General features: G+C 33.5%; 2 protein-coding genes and 1 long non-coding RNA gene across 4 annotated transcripts; all 3 read right to left on the bottom strand.

The window, feature by feature from the left end:
• Positions 1–4,909: 4,909 nt before the first annotated feature.
• LOC114405184 lies at positions 4,910–5,869 on the bottom strand. The gene is made up of 2 exons (XR_003665172.1): positions 5,747–5,869; positions 4,910–5,276 (listed from the first exon to the last, which is right to left on the bottom strand). It is a non-coding gene; the product is annotated as an uncharacterized LOC114405184 (long non-coding RNA).
• Positions 5,870–8,933: 3,064 nt separating this feature from the next.
• LOC114416393 (40S ribosomal protein S4-like) lies at positions 8,934–11,780 on the bottom strand. Its single transcript, XM_028381252.1, has 5 exons — positions 11,668–11,780; positions 10,429–10,506; positions 10,150–10,330; positions 9,913–10,010; positions 8,934–9,580 (listed from the first exon to the last, which is right to left on the bottom strand). Exons 1-5 carry the CDS (start codon positions 11,668–11,670, stop codon positions 9,146–9,148), a joined length of 795 nt encoding a protein of 264 aa, XP_028237053.1. The 5' UTR covers positions 11,671–11,780; the 3' UTR covers positions 8,934–9,145.
• A 2,498-nt stretch (positions 11,781–14,278) lies between these two features.
• Positions 14,279–21,367, bottom strand: LOC114416377 (protein TIC 56, chloroplastic-like). Of its 2 annotated transcripts, none has more exons than XM_028381244.1 (6): positions 20,417–21,367; positions 17,461–17,658; positions 16,715–16,997; positions 16,415–16,577; positions 15,361–15,610; positions 14,279–14,683 (listed from the first exon to the last, which is right to left on the bottom strand). In XM_028381244.1, exons 1-5 carry the CDS (start codon positions 21,132–21,134, stop codon positions 15,395–15,397), a joined length of 1,578 nt encoding a protein of 525 aa, XP_028237045.1. In that variant the 5' UTR covers positions 21,135–21,367; the 3' UTR covers positions 14,279–14,683; positions 15,361–15,394. The 2 variants fall into 2 exon arrangements, with proteins under 2 accessions (XP_028237045.1, XP_028237038.1); XM_028381237.1 differs by having other exon boundaries at positions 14,279–14,700; positions 20,417–21,362.
• Between the last annotated feature and the right edge of the window lie 164 nt (positions 21,368–21,531).

The following is a 21,531-nucleotide window of genomic DNA, read 5'->3' as shown; positions in this document are numbered from 1 at the left end:
ATGGTCACATCAAGTGTCAAACACATACACTTATTCACAGTCAAATATCATGTCCATAATTTAACATCTCATAATATCACATCAACCATCTCATTTTTTACATGTATCTCGCAAATAGACACATTCAATTTTATACTACTCAATCTTCACAATAATATTATAATACCATTATAATAACTTATTACACCTTATAACTCATATACACATCACTCAATAATAATATTTGCATGATACAAAACATATATATGCATATGTATATCGTAAATTAAACTACATTGTTGTTAATCAAAGAATTTCTATAACAATTAATTTAAAATTACATCAAAAGAAATTATCACTAGGCATTAACCTTACAATTTTCTTTAATTTATATTATTCTAGTATTACAATAATTATATACGCATAACATGTTGATCATCCTCGTAAAAAAATTAGAACAAGATAATAATTTGTATAAAATAAGTCATTGAATAATATTATTTAAAATATAATTTACGTTAATAAAAAGAGCTTAATTTTTTTAAGGGATTCACACTCAATACAAGAACACATCAATTTCATAGCAATTTCTCATTGGGACATTGTCGCAACCTACCCTTCGGCGAGAGGGCGATGCGTGACTCGCAGGATGCGTGTTCCACGAAAGGAATACGCGCGGAGTCGCCACCAACGTTTATTTGAGGAAAACGTCAGAAAAACCGGAAAAGACGCGATCTACGAACTTTTAAGTGAAAGGCTCGGGAGTTGTATTTACGCGCGGGGAAGGTATTAGCACCCCACACATCCGTCACAAGGGACGGCAGCCTTTAATCGAATGTGCAAACATGACTTTGATTTTTACGTTCCCTTTTATGTCCTTATATCCTTTATAACCTTTTTATATTTTTTTCTCTTTTTGTGGTCGACAAGGGTGTTTCCCTTTGCTCCTACGTATTCCTCAATTGGGATGAGAAAATCAGACCTACGTAGTTCTTTCTTATGCGTGAATCAAGTGATTCTTTTTACTTGAGAGGTGATCATTTTAAGGCGTTGGACCTTAAAAATGATCCATTTTACTTGGTAAGAAAACTGAGATGATAAACTTTCAAAACCCTATTTTTGTGGACGAGCTTGACTAGGCGAGTTGATTTTAGCCTTAGTTTCACCTTAGTTATTAGTCAATTCGATTAAGAATGAGAAATCCCAAAGAGAAAACGTCCGATTGATTTTTCGCTTTACTTTACTAAAAAATATTTTTTTGATTATTATATTATTATTTTACCTCTTTTTTTGATTTCCAACGTGGTTACGGCACGACCGAACGGTCGGAATTCATTTTAAACGAAATGAACGGATGATACAATTCAAACGATCGGTGGAAATTTATTTTATTTTTAGATTAAGCGAGAAATGACTTAAATAAATGGCTTAAGCACGTCAAAAGGGAAGAAAAGAAAACTGAAAGTAAACGAAATTAAAGTGAAAGTACACAAAACAAGAAATGAATTGAAAGTCTCGGATTCGAAAACTTACCCGTTGAAGAACGAAGAACGAACAAAGAACGGATGAAGAACGACGAAGAACGATGAAGAATTTCCACAGAATCGCTTACGGAAGCGTTACAGAAGCACTTCGACTCGATTTTTCTTCACGAAAACGTGTTTTTTTGCCCAAAATAGCCGAAATGCATAGCCAAAGGGGTCTTGAACATTTTGAAATAGCTCCCCCCTCCCCTATTTATAGAAAAAAGGGAGGTGCTTGCCGCCCAAAGACTTAATGAAGAAGATTTCTAAGCGCACCCGAATTACTAAGTTCACCCCCCTTTTTGTATTTTACGAAAAAGTTACGGAAGCCTTACGGAAGTGTTTTCGAATTTGATTTTCATCTTTTTTCTCTTCCCTTTCACCAATGTTAAGTGGAATATGCTTACCCAAGGTTTTCGGAAATTTTACGGAAGTATTACGGAAGCCGTGGAAGCCCTGGAAACCATTTTTCAAAAACGTGGAGGAGCTTGCCGCCCAGTTGCTTCCTCCTTAAGCAACCCAACTTCTAAAATGTTACGGAAGGGCCTAGATTTGAATTGCTATTTACACCCCTATCTTGATAAGTTCACCCCATTACCTTTTTTGGTGATTCTTTTTTCGTAAAGTTACGGAAACTTACGAATCTCGTAACGATACTTGTTTTCTTTCCGTAATGTTACGGAACCTTGCGGATTACATAATCATCCCCTCTTTTGACTTACGAAATGTTACGGAACCTCACTAATTATGCAACGATGCTTCCATTTGATTTCCGGTGTGTTACAGAACCTTACGGATTGTGCATCAGTATTTTCTTTTGATTTCCGGCATGTCCCGGAACTTCACAAATTGCCTAATGATGGGTGCCAAGCACTTCACAAGGACCAAACAAAAGTTGCATGTCATCAAGCAAAGGTCCCCGGACGAAATTAGGGTATGACAGACATCAACTGATTCATCAAACATATATAATTCATTGTAATAATTAAAAGGATAAAATGAAAATTGCAAAAACACCCTGAAACCCATTCCAATGACTATCTCTATGGATCCCTACACATGTTCTCACTAATTCCCAATTGTGAATAACTCATCCCTTACCTCTGATCGGACTCACGTGTCTTCAGCCAACGATAGCAGCATCCATATCTAGCGGTTCCCTGAGATTCCCTCAGTTATTCCTCCGACTGCTCCGATAGAATTACCAAACGTCAGAGAGACGGAGAAGAGATTGAAACCTCCACTTGTACTGTCTTCGTGCGATTCCTTTTTCTCCTTCCACGAATATTATCTCGCAAATCTCAACGGTGAAAGTATGCGCAATTAAATTTTGAACAACATATCCGAATTTCATGAAAATCCAACGGTTAACGAGACCGGGATCATAGTTTTACCGAGACAGTTTTGGGTTTCTACGGGAAATTAAAAGGCTACAATGTGAAGGGTTTTTCTATAAACTGAGACATGATTTTGAAATTCCCAACGGTTAGAATGCTCGGAATTGGGTTTTGAACTTGGTGTTTAAATTTCACGACGATCCAACGGTGAATGAGTCCGAGATCGTCGTTTTTCTGAGACAGGTTTTGTGAGCTGCGGGAAAAAGAATGAGTTTTGAGAGGAGAAGGGGATAAACGAAAATGAGAGGCAGAAGAGGCTGAGGAAGTCTGAAAAAACCTAGCATGTTACTATTTATAGCTAGGGGCATTTACGACCTATTATTCACTCTATTTATTTATTTTTATTATTTTTACTAAAAAAACTTTTTAAATTTATTTATGAAAAAAAGGAAATGTTACAGGTCATGTTTTGGAGGCATTCATTGAGGCTCATCTGGTGTGTAGTCAGCTTGGCGATGGCATCTTCCAATTTGTTTGAGGAAGATTTCGAACGATTGTCGGCCATGAGTACGAAACGAGAGCACCAAAATGTTATGAGTGATCAAATTCCTGGACTTCGAGGGCCAGACCTCCCAAGAACAAAATTAAAAGATAAGTATTGGGATTGAAATTCATGCTGCCTTCTTTCATTAGATGGGTATTGATAATGAATTTACAATAACAGAATTTGTATTGTAGTGTGGACAGGTCTAACAGAAAGGGAATATTCCTAGTAATGGCAGACAAGAATCAAGGGCTATTCCCCTTATATTCAGCTCAACAATTTCCAACTTAGCGAGTGACACAGCTCTCATCAACGGGTATTAACGACTAGTGAAATCCTTAAGGTAGGTGGGTGCTATGCTCTTCCTCCTTGGTCTTGTTCCTGTGTTTGCTATCAGTCCACCACTTGATTGGCTTATCTGATAAACAAAAGAGGGCCCTGCTGTTTCATGAATGAGTTAAACAAACTGAGAACATTCATGCGTAGGCGAGCAACCCTTCATAATGAGATTAACAACACATTTGGAATCGGATTCATCAAACACATCAGAGAAGCCTCTGGCCCTATTTGATGTTTTATGTACTATTGTAACACCATTGTATATTTATGCAAGTGCTGCAGGACATTTCTAATGAATCACTAATTCACTATTGACCAAAAGAATGGAAAATATTTTTTTCTTTCTAAATAGGACTTTTGAAAAAGAAAAAAAAATGAGAAAAGCTGCAATGCACAAATTTCCCCAAAAGCATCAACTTCATTATGTATGCCGCTTGCATTCCCAATCAAAAAGTTCGTAGTTTAGGTAATTTTATTCGCTTGGTTCATCTTGGAACTCTCCGTGAGATAAAAATTCAATAAGAAGAGAAAGTTTATTTCTGTTAGGTGTTAAAATATTTTTAGTGAGCTGAACGAATCAAACTAGAAACTTAATCGAAAGGAGGTTAATTGTTATCTCGGATAAGTGATAAGATATGACCGTTGGAAGCAATAATTCAGTCTTTTTTTTTTAAATTCAGAGGATTAAATCAAAAGTTTCAAAGATAAATGCAAGTAGATATTAAAATTGAAGCTAGGATCGCATGCTATATGTACGTAAAGAACCCCATGATTTAGGAGCAGGTCATAAAAAATAAAAAAGATGGCGATGCGATGCCTTGCTGTTTAACCGAAATGCGAGTAAAGGCCGGAGCAGTTAAAAAATGAAATGGACAAGGCATGATTTTGATTAAGTTAGTTTAGATTTTATAGTATAAATATTTGTTTCAGAAATAATTGTAGAGACCTTCAACCAAACACAATCCATCAATTGTAATTATTTTTTAGTTATTTTCCTTACTTTGAGAGCCTACAAAAGTTCAAGAGACATTATTATCACATTCACTTTGTCTTATGATATAAAAAAATTCCTTCTAAAGAAAAAAAAAACAGGAAATTCGGACCCAAAATATAAGCTGAACACTGAACAGCAGTAACACGTTCACTTTGTCTTATGATAGAGAAAACGTGGAAAGGAGGATCAGAAGTAGAAAAATGGAAATTGACAATTTGTTGAATATAGAGTCTATAGACATGGTTGCGGTTATGACACATTGCCAATTTTATTTATTTCTCTCTACCCTTTTCCGTAACCACTCTTACTTAGCACACTCTAAACCAGGACTAGTTAATTCATCTAGAAACTTTATGACTACTTTGCCGTGATGTTTTTAAAATTTCAAGTCGGTCGAAAACATAGTGTCCAATATAAACATCTATTGGTCCTTTTGACGGTGCAGGTACATTGCAGAGTTGATGATTGAACTTGAATCATTTTCCACATAATTTGTATATCATCATTTTCTTTAAAAGGCTCCATCTCCTTATAAAGATTAACAAGCCCATTTCTGTGCCCTGCAGTCAACACCACAATTAAACAAGCTATAAGGACATTTGTTTGAAAGTATATATGACATTGAGTTTTTAAGAATCACGTTCACGGAAATATTATCATTAAAAAAATGTTATCTTAGACATGTAAAAAACATAAGTTTGGTAACTTTTGATATTGGTATATTTACATTTTAAAAAAAATGAACTTTTAATTTGTGAAACAAACACACATTAAAAAAATCAGATCAGAAATAAATTACTATAACAACAACAAAGCAACTTATTCCATTAGATTGAATCAGTTACAGTTACATGAATCACAAGACATCATTCAATTTAATTAAGAATGAAAGTTTAAGAGACGTTAATTATTTACCACAAGAAACAGACTAATTACTTATTCTAACTAAGCAACCATTAAGGATGTGTGTACTAAGCATAAAATTCACACAACTTAGTTAACAATAATCTGAAGCAGCATACTACTTTACCTTCATGTTTGAACCTCAAGAGTGAATTGAGTTTCCTAATGATACTCTTGATTGAATAGATAGACAAGTCCTTGAAGTAGCAGCAGTCCTTCCACTTCCCCATTTTTCAAAGTAGAAACACAGCCCTTCTTCAACTCTTTTCCTTGCAGCCTCCATGTTTTATATGCATCATTCCCTTTTAAAAAAAAAATAGTAAACAAAACCATAGGTGAATCCTGCCAGAACAGAAAACAACAAATAAAAAGCCAAGGCCTTCGTGTAATTCCTGATTTTCAGCCTTTTTTGTTCTTAAACAAACTTTGACTCCTAAAATATATGGATTTCACTTCCTAATCCTATCTCCAAGACCCCGTTTGACCCTTTGATAAAGTGAAAATGATAATATTTTGTTGAATTTAATTAAAATACACTGATAATGTAATTTAATAATAATTTTTTATGTATGATAAAATTGATGACTTTTATAAAAATTATTTTAAAAATTATATATAAGATAATTTTTAATTGATTAATAAAATTAAAATATTTATGTTAATCATATACATGAAAATTAAACTCCAATTTGTCATGTACATAGTGGCAGACCTACATTGAAGTGAGAGTATGCAAACATATGCCGTTATTTTATATATTTGAATCCATTGTTTCCAATTTTTCACTTAGCTAGCTGGCTTCTTTATTACTTTCTCACGTTTCATTCCATTTTTATCTATCTGGATACGTGACATTTTATTTAATTGGGCATTTCATTACATCTCATATTTCATTTCATTTTATGATTTTTCTTTTTAAAAAATAAATTGCACTCATTGACTCATGTTTTTGAATCCATCACTGTACCTAGAAGTTATCACTAGTTAAGGAAGAACATAATTACAACCTGTAATAGATTGCAAAATCAAGTTTAGTAACATTTTTGTGTGTGAAACCATTGGTTAGGTAGTGTTAGATATTCACGTGTCCATGGCATATGAATATAATTCAGGATACAGTAAATAAATTGTGAGTAGGGGGAATTGTTTTGGATTTTGCTCTTACTACCTTATCTTTGTTACCAAATATTCTCAACAATTTGATGGTATCTACACGAGAGTGGTGATGGGGCCCCTGGTCAAGCGTTTGGTTGGCTTATCTTAAGTGTCTTTGTGTAGTAATAGCGCTTTCTCTATAGTGTCTTTGTGTAGTGATTGCTTGGCATAATTGAATTGGATTGGAAGAGTTGTTGCAATCACTTTCTATGCTAACATAATCGCTTCAGGTCAATGCGAGTTTAAAAACATTTATTTTGGTCCAACAATTTTAAAAGTATAGACTGCATGTGCTCGTGAACTATTTTTGGCGATGGTCTTCTCAAGTCTCAACTGCTCGGTGATCACTTTTGGGCAGATAAGCATTTTTGTTTTTACAAAGTTTAGATTAATTTTTCTTTATTCTTGCTGTTAAGTTCTTCAATTGAATATTGTTATAAATGGATGTTCACTTTTAATATTGAATAACTTACATTAAATGTGTTGCAAGTTTTGAAACAAAATTCAAATTCTATAAGTTGATGGGAAATTTTAATAAAAATATATTTAGAAAAACTTTATTTAGGTTTTATGTTTTCCCCCCTTTTCATACTACAAGAAATATTCAAACAAAGTAAATTCTAGAATATATATTATCTAAATTGATGATTCTTCACACCAAGTAGTAATTGCCTCTGCTTTTTCTTTTTAGCATTTCATTGTGTTAGATTGAAAGGAGGTTATAAGGTTATCTTCGTGGTGGAGGGAGAAGGGAGAGATTGTGGATTTAAATTTTTCCACCAAAAAAAATTAACTATTAATATTGATCAATAAAAAAATGTTAAATTATAAGGCAGTGATATAAAAATGACAATAAGGTGAACTTATGGCAATTGGGATAATTATATATGATTTAGCAACAATCACTATAGTTGTGAAGATTGTTGTTATAGTGGTGATGGTGGACAAGATGGGGTAACAAAGATAATAGTGATAAAAATTATGATGATGGCAATGACAATTATTGTGATGAAAGTAATGATAGCAATGTTATTAATTGATAGCGGTGAAAGGGAAGGTATAACAATGACCGGGGGCAATAGTAGTAAGTTACTACACTAGTAACAATGGTAGATGGCGATGATCATAATCATGATAGTAGTATTGATCATGACAATAATAATGATGATTGTTAATTTTATAATTGTGACTTTAGCTAGTAGAAGTGATAGTCAAGATAGCTACAATAATGATAGTGAAGATAATGGTAGTAACAATGATAATGATAATTGTGATGAAGACAATAATAAAGATGTCATAAGTTGGTGGTGACAATAATAATAATTGATTAATGATAATGATAATAATAATGGTAGAGTAAATTTTAACAACAACATAATAATCCAAATTACTTTTTTTGTTTGTTTTAATTTATATAAAAAGACCTTTTTTTTTAATTTATGTAACATTTGCTTAGAAGCAAATTATTCTCTTAAATAAAAATATTTAGATAATTTCTGACACAATTACACGATATTTTATTTCGCCACATCATTAAAATCTTAACCTACTCAATGGAGTAATACTCTAAATTAACTTACGAAATTATAAAAACGACAATTTAGTTCCTAAAATTCCTAACCACCAGTTATTTTAATTTTTATTGCTATAATTTTAAGAATTAAAATGATTATTATTTAATAGGTATTGTAATGTGGACATATCCAGTTAACAAACATCAGAGTTGGGGCAAAAAAAGTTATCAAAAAAGCTATTGACTTGTTACATAATTAATTACTATAACTAATGAATTTCTCCTTTTCAAGTTTATCATAATGATATTCGAAAATAAAAATGATTTATTTTAAAAGATAATAGATTGTAAATCTTTGGATTTAACTTTGTAGTTATATAATTTAATTAAATAGTGTTTTAAGTTTACATTTCTCGATTGTAATTATATATAAATAAATAATACAGACCAATGAAAAAGCCCAAATAAACTAAAGCTAGCATTAAGATAGATCAACATTTTTTTAACTTAATTTACACCTGTTATACAAATATTCATTCGGGTTCGATATAAAGTTGGAGTGATGAATAAAGAAAATTCCATATTAGGTAGGAATATAAATGAGAAAATATACTGAATTTAATATCTGAGGAGGTAAAATTGCAACTAAAGTAAAAGATTAAGGACGTAATTTTACCCCCCTAAAAAGATCAATATCTCACCAAAATATTAATAATCACAAGGTAATAAAAACTGAAATCAACAGCTCAAAATTGTAATATAAAGTTTGATACAAAACTATGCTCAGTCATTTCACCAAAAATCCTATGCTCAGACAGCCGAAGAGATAAAATAGCTAAATTTTACCAGCAAAATCATTTAGGCAACTGTTTCATTTTGTGCAGCAAGCCTCTTTCTAGCCTCCTCAATGATAGACAACTTGATACCCTTGCCTTTGGGAAGAGACACCCAAGGTTTTGTCCCTTTGCCAATGATGAAGACATTACCCATACGAGTTGCAAATTCGTGACCAGTTGCATCCTGGACATGGATGGTCTCAAAACTTCCCTTGTGTTTCTCTCTGTTCTTGATGACACCGACACGGCCTCTGTTCCTTCCACCAGTGACCATAACAACATTCCCCACATCAAATTTGATGAAATCAGTGATCTTGTTGCTTTCAAGGTCCAGCTTGATGGTGTCATTGGCCTTGATTAGTGGGTCAGGATAGCGGATGGTGCGCCCATCGTATGTGTTTAAATAGGGGATACCCTTTTGCCCAAATTGAACAGATCGAACCTTGCAGAGCTTAAACTATAACAAGGCAAAAATTAAGAGTAAAATCACTAGAAAGAAAATCTACAGAAAAACATTAAAATAAGATCCAGCAAAACAAATTTATAGAGCTCAAAAGCATCAAGTAGCACCAATCTAAGATATGTCCAAACAAGTTTCCAATTTATAGTCCTAAATTTTAGTATTTGACCATCCAACGACACACCTTCAACAGTGAGTGATAATATGGCATTGAGAAATTTTGATGCAAAATACATTATTGAAACAAAAAATTTACTACATGCAAAACCAATATGTGGCACAAATTTGTATGAACAGACATTAGAGAGATTATGCAAGAATAGACAAACCTTGGACTCTTCATCCCTTACAGAGTGGAGACGGAATCGACCTTTTGTGTCATACAGTAGACGGAAATTTTCATTTGTTTTGGGAATAGAAACAACATCTGGTCAAAATTGTCAAAATCCCAATTTAAAAATCTTGATATGAATATACAAAAGTGACAATATAGTCCAAATATCCAAATAAACAATAATTTGGACATAACAGCACTATATGGCAATCAAGTTTAAAAATGTACATACCCATGAAACCAGCAGGGTATGTCTTGTCTGTCCTAACCTTGCCATCAACAAGAACATGGCGCTGCATCAAGATGGCAATAACTTCTCTATATGTTAGAGCATACTTTAGCCTGTTTCGTAGGATGAGGATCAGAGGAAGACACTCCCGGGACTTGTGGGGTCCAGATGATGGCTTGGGTGCCTACAGAGCCAGGCCAAATGAGTACATGAGTTCAAATGAAAATTACAAATAAATTTGAGTAAAATAATATCATCGACAATTGTGAGTACTGTACATACAAAGGCACCACCAAGCTTGTCAAGCATCCAATGTTTTGGAGCATTGAGCCTCTTCAGGTGTTTCTTTAACCCTCTCGCCTGAAATACAGGAGAAAAACTACAAATTAGAATTTGAGGTCAGAACTTAAGATACTCAATATTCCTAACAATTACACCAAGCAATGAATCATTGTAGGCCCGTGTTTTAAAAACTAGACTGAACCGGACAGTCTGACAAATTCAACCATTAATCGAACCGTTAGCCAACCAAGTCAGTGGTCAGGTCATATAAACCATTAAATCCAAAAAATGCTAGAGATTGACAACGCAACAGCCGAACGCAACCCCTAAATTTACACACAGACCAGTTCAACCACAGTTGAGTATTAAACTGTAAATAGTACTCAAGGTATTTGTTGAGCATCAGAGGGGGTGTCAACACCGAAGAGATTTAAACCAATGGGTCTCTTAAACCAATGAGTCTCGAGCAACCACATAAGTGAACTTGACACCACACTTTGATTCAAAACATTAAAGCTCAAGTTTATGGGTCTTATCCTCACTTATACAATGTTCCACCTTTTCATTCCTCTTCTCATTCCTATCTGATGCGGGACTTCAACTTAAACTTATATTCCAACAGTATTAAAGTGTGTTGTGGAAAATTGCAAACAAATACAACTAATGTGACCACAAGAGATCCCAACAACCTTGACATTGTGGGCACAATCACAGTCAAGAATCGTTCTTTAAAACCTTGATAGTATTTACACCAGTTCGACAATAAAACAAGCATTGACGGAAATAAAATCCCAAAAAATAATTAAAAAAAAAACATCACAAAACTTGTCAAGGTGCATCCCACCAAAAACAAAAAAAAACACAATCATAAAAAAAAAAAATCAACATGTCATGCTATAAGAATTTCAACACATCAAAGCCAATTATATAACTGAGGGGATGTAGCTTCAGCTAAGGACTCAATTTTCATCAATAAAAAACAAAATAAGTGAATTGTTCAAGCAGAGAACAACTCAGAAAGCAACCCAACCACATCAATAGACTACATACCATAATTCTAACGATTAACGACAGAACCGAAGACAAAAACTTTTGCTTAAGGAATGGTATGCTAAAGTATAAATTCAATTTATTTCACCCTTTCATTTCCATTTAATGATAAAAACGAAAACAAGGAAAAAAAAAAGTAAAAGCAAAATGATAAGTTGAATGCAATTAGTTTCAAGACGAAGAGCTAACCATGTTTGAGGCTTAGGCTTCTGCTCCTCTGCGTCTGAGCGGGTGAAGAATGAGAGAGACCCAAAACTAAAACCCTAGGAGGGTTCTATTTGAATATATATTCACGGAGCCCCATGACCCGTTTCATAACCAAAGTCCAATATTAAGTTTTTTTTTAGAAAAAAAATGCAATTTTTTTATTCATGCAAATAAAATACAATATAATTTATAATAATTCATGCCACAATTTTTCAATCTTGTCAAATTACAATAATAAGTTGCTAAGTGAACATTTTAATGGATAATACAATATATATTTTGATCCAAATTAATTCATAACACTCAATCCATAAACTCCTTCGATCTAGTCCAATTAGATTTTTGTGAGTTGATTAGATAATTAGATTACATCCAATCTGTAAACCCGCCCAATCAAATTAGATTTTGGTGGGTTTGATTGGATCATTGGATTGATTTGATTTTAATATAATGAAATCAATTATAATTGAATGAGATGACTGGTTGGGAGGTTTGGATCCAACTAAAATCAATCGACCTCTGCAAGTTACTATATATTAAAAAACCCTAGTAAGCACTAAGCACTACACACTTACATTGCTGTGAGATATTATGTAGATTAATGATGATTAGTGACTCAAGTCCTTTGAGTTGTAAGACAATGTTATATTTTATGATTATTATTGACTTAAATATTTGGAGTTATAAATTAATGTTATATTTTATAATTATCGATTTCTATTAGTGATTATTGTTTATCATATGAATAATATTTTCTCTTTTTCTGTCAAATAAAATATCTTCTTATCTTTTTAGCTTGATAATTTTTTTAAATTTTTTTTAAGACTTAAGGTGACAATTTTTTAATGACTTAACCTGATAATCAATCAAATCCAATCCAATTAAAGTTAGATTGGATTGGGTTGACAAAAAAAAAAGATAAACCCAATCCAATCTAACCCAATTAAGTTTAATAAAATTAAGTTAAAAAATAGTTTTCAATCCAGGTCACTTACACCTTAACACTAATACACCTTAACACAAATATATATCCTTATTTAAGTTAAAAAATTACACGGCGTATTTTTATTTTGTCCCATAGGCTAATATCACTTGACAACATCTCATAAATTATTATTTCATTACAGTCATGGTCATGACTTCAATAAGCAACATTTATTATTTAAACATTCAATTTTTTATATTATTATTATTATTATTATTATTATTATTATTATTATTTACTGAATAGCAAACCTAGTGATAGTTTGGTGTTCTATTATACTTAGGGATGAGAATAGGTCAGACCGGCCTACAGGGACCTATGACCTGGCCTACATAAAGCCTGACCTGAACTGGCCTATTTAATTAAAATGGTAGGCTCAGACTTTTTCTATTTAATTAAAATGATAGGCTCAGACTTTTTTAAAAGCCTATTAAATTAAATAGACAATACTTAGGCTTATTAAAAAGTCTTATAAGTCTGATAGACCGACATATATATATATATATATATATATATATATATATATATATATATATATATATTAATTATTTTTTGGGTACCAATATATAATATTATTTTTTGGATATAATTAATTTTTTTTAAACTATCAGACTTTGATTACACATTGTTCCATAACTTTTATTCCTATAATCAATGACTTTAATTACAATTTAGGTGTGAGTCATGTGCCCTTTTATATTCCTCATTATTTTGATTGACTTTCTTTTTTCTTTAACTTTCCTATTACGTTTCTACTCCATAAAATATTAAATATTTATTGTGAAGAAGACTTTTAAAAAGACTATCAGGTCAGACCAGACTTTTAAAAAGGTTAGGCCGAGCCAAAATAAAAGTCTTTGATAGACTATAGGTCAGGCTCAGGCTTCAAAGATTCATCGTAGACTAGGCTCAAGCCTTTTAAAGCCTGACCTGACCTATTCCCACCCCTAATTATACTTTCAATTTTAACTTCATTGTAGACATCCATGTTAAAAATCTGCTCAGACCAAAGGCATTTGTATCAACTAGGCCCAATGGCAGTTTCTCATCGGTGTTTAAACTTTGAAGTATCATAAATTAGATGGTTGAGTATTTAGCTTTCTTAAATAATTTCTAAAGAAATATATTCTCAATGTAGTTATTGTTACAAGTTATCAGTATAATTATTGCTATAATTATCTTTATAAACTTTTTTTCTAACTATGCAATCCAAATAATTTCCATAGCTGTCTAATCATGACTTTCCTCTTGTCCTTCATCTTGATATTCGTTTGAAGTGAAATATCAAACTTATTATCAATTAGCAATAGATTATATCAACTTATAATTCCCATCATTTTTCGAGTTCTAGATTCTATTATTTCATCTTTTTATTTACTTAGTAACTTATATTCTATTTACTTTTCTCCTGCTATTTTATTTCTACCTTTTAAATACAGGGAAACATTATAAGATGGGGTTGACCTGATGGTTGCAAGCTAATACGAAACACAAGTACAAAAATAAGGCTAAATGAATGTTGCAATATTCTTTTTGCCATCACCATGTGACTCATATGGAAGAACCGAAACAATTTGGTTTTGCCATCAAATCACAAATGCCTGGGAATTAACTTCACCGTGCCCTAAGCTTCATTCAAGTGGTTACCAACGGCTTAGTGTATGTTTGTTTCAGCGGTGAGTTAAAAAATAAGTGCGTCCAAACAGTGTCCAAAGCTACATTGGATCATGACAACGTTTTCAAGTTTTTCCGGTGAATTTTGGTTCCCTAAGTGGAACCAAACACACCATTAATCAAGCTGTCAAAGGTTGGGGTTGTGCAAGACACCTCCTCGATAAGCAAAGAACAGATAAGAGGCTAAAAAATATTTTCATTCATTAGATGCCAATATTTAACAATAGAGACGTTCGAACCAACTCCAAGAAAGACAAAAATTGCTATAGCCAATCCCAGATTGCAATCTTAATAAATGGATCAGCCTCGCTACACTTCTCACCATCTAACAACCTTGCCCTGAAATGCAAAAGATCCTGTTGCAATTGTGTTTAATGAATCAATCAGATATTGGCTGAAAAAAAATATTTGAGAACCTATTAGAGATGTAACTACCAGAACCAACCTTGCGACAACATGACTCATTGCATGAAAGCTAAGATGTTGAAAGCCCATCTAGATTAAAATCTCTGGATTTTTATTTTTTATTTTTTCCATAAAAAATAAGGTAATGCACAAAAAGAAGAACCAACTAGATATATGCAATTACCAAAGGCAACAAACTAATGAATCTCACATGACAGTAACCAAATTAATGTGTCTAGAAATGCTAGCAATATGCTCTCTAATGCACTCCTTACTATAATCTGACATTTATTGAAAATCACACTTGCTCCTTTTTTAATGAATCTCACTCATGATTCTGAAGTTTGCAACAAATATTAATAGTTGAGAACGTGTTATTAGCACTCCTGGAACTGGAAGCATGTTTATACATCGATAATATGTCAACTATGTAGCTCAAATAACTGGTGGAAGAAAAACCTTACCCTCACCCCACCCCCCCTAAATTACGTTTTTACCATTTTAGTCAAATGCGACTAAATAAATTGTTTTTGACAACTGATGATACATTAGTCAGTTCAAAGTAATTAAATTTAAATTTTTTAATCTGCTCACTCAAAATAGAGTCTTACCATATGATCTGCAGAAATCATGCAAGAAATGAAACTAAGGAACATATGGTTTTTCGGGCCATTGATACTCAGGCAACCCAGCTTTCTTCCGAGCTTCTCTTTTCTCTTTGTCTTTCTTCTCCAACATTTTATCAGTTCTCGCAATAAAATCATCCCTGATCTTCTCCATAATTTTATCAAAGCCAGCAATTGAATTCTCCATATGTTCGTACAACTCGGTGTTAAGATCATCAAATATCTTATACAACCTCTGCAAACAGTTAGGGAAAATGAAAATTCATGTTCCATAAGATCTTACAAAGCAAGTTATGGCAAGAGCTAGATTGTAGTTGTACAGGCACTCTACGGATATGTTTTGGAGGAAAAGGGGGAGGGGGAATATTTTGTTTTTAAATTAAGAGATATCATGTTTATAAAAATAAACATAATATTAAGTTATTAACACATTAAGTTTAAGCTAGTAATATATCATTTTATTTCTTTATTTTAAAAAATCATCAAATTAGAGAACATTTACTAGAAATGAAAGATTTGTTCTCCCTTTCCTTGTGTACTAGCACTCCAGCAGTGTGTTTACTGTTTAGGGTATTTGCAAAAATCTCATGCACATGCAACACATCATCTGAAAATCTATTTGTTTACATAAAAGGAAACCATTAACAGAAATTGGACAGTATCATCATCATGTTTTAGATCTTGTTGGGGAAGGAAAGGCTTCTATAGAATGGGAATTGGGACATCGGAGAGAAGTAGTTAACAGCTGACTTCCTGTTGTTTGGATATTTACTCATGCTAGGAGAAAAGAGACTAGTGCTAAGTCTGTATGCCTGGAGATAAACAACCTTCCTAGTAATGATGGCAAGGGAAGGGAAAGTTATACAAATATAAATTTACTCTTTACCGAGGAGAGAAATAAAAAAGAAAAGTTGTAATTGGTAAGGCAGATCATAAGTATAGCCATATAAAAGAAAAGAAGAAATTAAAGAAAAAAACAGAAAAAAAACTTCAATATATGCAATAAATGAATCCAAAATGCTTTGATTAAAAGGCATACCATAACATCTCTATTCCAGTGCTCAAGGTATGGGGGACCAGTGGTGAATGAACCAAGTGGTTCACGGTACCATTCCCCGTTAAATGTTAATCGATCCATTGCTTGTTCTATGCTCAGAACTTCCCATGGCCTCAACCCTGGAATAATTTCAGCCAACTTCTTTCTGTCTCACACAGCCATCCACCCCAACCCAAAGTAAATAAATAAATGAACTGAGGGGGGAATCATAACAAATTGCTGAATATAGTAAAGCAATCACAATTCGCTGCTATTCTAGTAACAGTCCCAGTGTATACATACCTAAGATATTTGGGAATGTATTTGTTGGGCATGTGATCCTGTTCCAATATAGTGGTCAGTTCAGAGCCACTAGCCCAAAGAAATAGGGCATGACTTGGAATTTTAGCTCCAGGCCAAAGACCATCATTAGCTTCCAATACTGCTAAATCACGTCTCTTGCTTTCTATAGCCTCTTCTTGAAGTTGCTTATAAGTCTTCTTTTCAAATCCCTTCAAAGGAACCCACGGTGGTATACCTTTCTGTAGTTTGTGAAGCAATGCTGTTGCGGAAGCAGCAAGTCTAACTAAAAGGATTGCATAACCAAGAATCAGTTTTAATCAAATACAAAAACATAGGGGCCTGCCAGCTTGGATTCATATTATGTATTCTTTAATACGGAAAGTGAAAAGTTTTACTGAGGTTCATTTAAGAATGTATGGAAACTTATGCACATGAATATGCTTTCAACACATTGCTTTATTTGAACTAAGTGGAAAGAATCCCCCAACAAAATACCAAGTAAGAAGACATACACATTGATTTATTATGAGAGGTTCACATACTTTATTTTGCAGGAAATAATGTTACACACTCTACTTTTTAACTCTATATTCATCAATCATCATAAAGAACGGTGCCAAAATGGTCAAAATACATACGTAAATGTTGTAAGTTTATAACTTTCATCATAGACTCTGCTCAGATCTAAACAATAAATTATCAAAGTATAAATATTAGAGAAAGAAAAAGGATGAAACTCAACAGACCTTCCCAAGTGGCGATTGCACGCTCCATTCCATAAATCATATGGATGGGCGCCCATTCGTCCATATCCTCTCCCCAAATGAAAGTGTTCTTATCAATAATCCCAGCACCCCATGCAGTTTTAAGCGTAATCAATTCTAACGGTCCTCGAGTGCGACCCAGCCGATCCTTATAGTACCACCCACCACTTCTCATGATAACTAAATCAGTAAGAAAACAGAAACATCATACAACAACCAACCAAAATTAAATCAAAGAACAGACACATCAATTAATGAAATATTTACATCAAGGGATTTATATTTTATTGCAAAACCTTCAAAAAACAAAGATAATATTGATTGGATATCTCACATTCAGCTCATTTTATAGTAATTAATATATAACCACAAAATGTTCACAACTATCCATTCTAACTTATCAAAAAAAAATAAAATTCCAGCAAATTAAAACTTAAGGAGATGGATAGCTTGTTTATTCCACATTCCACAACCAAGCAGAGAGCACCACGATTGGTGAATGCCTACCATTGAGGGATCACAAACAAGAATCAGTATATTTTTACCAGGCTATTCGTTCCTACCAATTAACCTCGTCACCAATGTAGATTAGATATTTCAACACAGATATTCAAGCACATATTTCAACAAGAGTCAAACTCTAGACCTTATAGAACCTAAACACCTTTTTTGCCAGTGCTATCGCCATCAGCCTACCAATTGAACTAACCCTCATTGGCATTTGGATTAGCTTATTTTATGTTCAAAACAGCTTAAAATCAACTTCTGTAAATCAACAGCGGCTTGAATCATAGTCACCGTGTTAGAAAAGGATTTTCCTAACCACACAACAAATTTTTAACATTCTTACTCTTTTTTAAATGTCATTTCATTTCAACAACTGTTCTGCTTTTCTAAGTCTTCTCACCATTGACACACTTGACTTTAAAGTTTAAACACCCACTCAACATTCTTACCTCTGTTCATTTAATACAATTAAACCCATCTCTAACTCTAACAGAACACTTTTAAAGTCTTTTCAACTATGGAACTCAATAATTCAATTTGCAAAAGAGTTACATATTAAATGCAAAGAACCATATAATTCATAGTAAATTGAGTAATTGACGAAGAAATTATTAATGGTTAGTATTTTTCCATTTAAGGCTAAGAATTAAAGATTCACCTCTTCTAAAGTAAGCAACTCACTTCAGAGGATCAAGTGAGTAATCTCAATCGTTAATAAAAAAAAAGTTTTAATTACTCATTTTTAGTCCCGATAATTTGAAAGTGATTTTTTTAGTCCTGTAGTTTGAAAGGGACTTTTTTAGTCCTTATAATTTACATTTTAATTCCCTTTTAATCCCTATAGTTTGAAAATCATCTTTTTAGTCCCTATACTTTATATTTTAATTCCCTTTTAATCCTTACCATCAAAATATGAGTAATATTATCAATTACCATTAACTACAAAAATATTAGCAAATAATTCATAACTAATTCATCGCAAAATAATTTGTAATAAAAAAATAGTTTATAATTTATAACTAATTTGTAACTAATTATTTTTATATTTTTTTTGTAGTAAGGACTAAAAGGTAATTAAAATACAAATTATAAGGACTAAAAATATCACCTTCAAACTATCAGGACTAAAAGAGAATTAAAATACAAACTATAAGAACTAAAAAGACCACTTTCAAACTATAAGAACTAAAAGAAAATTAAAATGTAAAATATAGGGATTAAAAAAATCACTTTCAAACCATATGGACTAAAAAGGTATGAATCATGAAACTATAGGAATCAAATGAGTAATTTATGATTGATATTATGAGCACATGGATAACAAATGAAAGTATTGGAATATTAACCATTGTTTTTCCTATCGATGACTTAGATAACTTACTTTACCATTACTTGAGAAGAATCTAATCTAAGAATTAAATGTTTTATAAGTTTGATACACTAAGTTATATCTATAGCATTTGATATATAGTTCCATTTGCAACATGTTACTTTGCGTCTTTTCTAATTCCAAAACTTTAACATAACCTTTTTTATTATGTTTAAATGTCACTTCATGCAGTATTAATATCCTTGAGAATTTGGTTTTTAAACAAGTTTAAAGGGTATTGCATAATCCATGTAACCAACTTCACATGATGAAATAAGGCTATTGTTCTTAAAATTTGAATTTTAAGACCTAATTTAACCCCACAAAATCGACTTATAAGATAAGGATTACTCACGACTTGTAAAAACTACATTGTCCATATCTCTAACCAATGCATGATCTCAACACACTCCCTCAAGCCCAGAACTAGGCATCAAAATCAAGTGACACAATAACTAAGAACCCCTGACACCTAGGAAAGAACATTTGGAGCGTAAACAAACTCCCTCAAGCCCAGAACTAGGCATCAAAATCAAGTGACACAATAACTAAGAACCCCTGACACCTAGGAAAGAACATTTGGAGCGTAAACAAACATAGATAGTCCAATAACAAATGTAGGATAAACTTTAATACAATTTTAAAAAGTTGGCATAATCCTTAACTCATACTCATAAAACCAGCTTGTAAGATGAAGACTGACTTATAAAGACTATATTGGTCATCTCTCTTTTATTTTTGGGTGGAATATTGGTCATATCTGTAGTAAATGTGACACCTCAACAATTGTTATAAATTGTAATTGTTCAAAATGTCATTCAACGTAAAAAAAAACAAAAAAAAAAAAAAACAAAAAGTCGTGCAATTATAACAACCTAAGAGTGATATGAATTAGTTTTCATGTAGTCCACGAAACATCTGCCTATGGTTTTATCCTTTGATGAAAGATTACAAGAGAGTAGAGACCTTTCTACAATTCTATGACACCACAGTTATATATCTAGCTACTCTTACAGTTACAGTGGCAAAATACAACATGATTGGAAAGTCATTGCAACTCACAGTCATAGTAGCGCCTCTCAAGGTTCTTATACCCAATAGACTGGGCCGCGTCAATGGGCTTCCCAGGAGGGTAGGGCCTCTGCCTGAAATTCCACAGCCCGAAAAAGAACTGCCTAGCGAAATCCCAAAACTTATCATCAGCCTCCTCGCGGGTTTTCTGGGCTTTTCTGGGCATGGGCCTCCCGTCAAGCCCAATAACATTGGGCACATTCTTCCACACCTCCCAATCCTCCTTGTGGTACGGCCTCTCGTTCTCCTTCAGCTCCATCTCGTTCATCTTGTCCAGAATCTCCTCGGCGCGCGCCATGAACTGCACCACGGGGCTGCTGCGGAGCCGCTCCACGAGCTCCGCGTTCTCCCGCACCTCCTCGTCCGTTGCGTCCTCGCGGCGGACGAAAACGGAGTCGTCGTCGCCGCCGAAGGCGGCGTCATTGTCGGCGAGGATCTTATCGACCTCCGGGGTGTGGCGGTGGTCCGGGAGGGTCTCGCACTCCCAGAGGACCTGCCGGGCCAGCTGCTCGTAGGGCCCGGGTTCGGTGGGCTCGGCGGACTTGGGCTTGGGCCTGCGGCGGAAGGGGTTTGGGAGGGAGATTGCGGCGAAGTTGGGAGGGAGGGAGGGTGCGTCGGTGAGGGTGTTGGGGAGGGAAGGGAGAGGGAGGGGATTAGGGGGTTTTGAGAACCAGTTTCCACCGAAGGGGTTGAAGTTGATGGAAGCCATTGGAAGAAGAAGTGAGAGGTTTAGTGAAGAAAATGGAGAATGAAAATTGAAGGAGGGGAATAGTAGAATGAGAGAGTGTTTCGGTCAAGAAGAGATAAAGGAGCGGGCCGAACTGAACGATACTAGATGGTCGCACACGGTTACAGCTACATAAGTGCTATTTAAACTACTCAATTGGGTGGATTTTCGTGTTATTTTCACATAAATATGAGTCTGGCGTAGAATTGTATAATAAAAATTGTATTTTTGTTATACTGCATAGAGTGTGAACAAAAAATTAACAAAAAAAAAATATAATTCTGTAATGGAATCATATTTTCGTTAATTTTTTTCACCCCTTTATTCAACAATAAAAACATGATTTTGTGGTACACTATACAATAACATACTCGTATTT

Source organism: Glycine soja, chromosome 1, assembly GCF_004193775.1.
Source record: "Glycine soja cultivar W05 chromosome 1, ASM419377v2, whole genome shotgun sequence".
Taxonomy (NCBI): Eukaryota; Viridiplantae; Streptophyta; class Magnoliopsida; order Fabales; family Fabaceae; genus Glycine; species Glycine soja.
Note: the sequence above shows the minus strand (reverse complement) of the source record. Positions and strands in the feature narration are given on the sequence as shown.

Coding starts and splice junctions, on each gene's coding strand:
- LOC114416393 (XM_028381252.1), bottom strand. Junction 10,331..10,428: donor ACAAGCTTGGTGGTGCCTTT/GTATGTACAGTA, acceptor CTGGCTCTGTAG/GCACCCAAGCCATCATCTGG. Junction 10,011..10,149: donor ATACCCTGCTGGTTTCATGG/GTATGTACATTT, acceptor AATTTTGACCAG/ATGTTGTTTCTATTCCCAAA.
- LOC114416377 (XM_028381244.1), bottom strand. CDS start 21,134: ATGGCTTCCATCAACTTCAACCCCTTCGGTGGAAACTGGTTCTCAAAA. Junction 17,659..20,416: donor TGAGAGGCGCTACTATGACT/GTGAGTTGCAAT, acceptor TTACTGATTTAG/TTATCATGAGAAGTGGTGGG. Junction 16,998..17,460: donor TGCAATCGCCACTTGGGAAG/GTCTGTTGAGTT, acceptor CAATCCTTTTAG/TTAGACTTGCTGCTTCCGCA.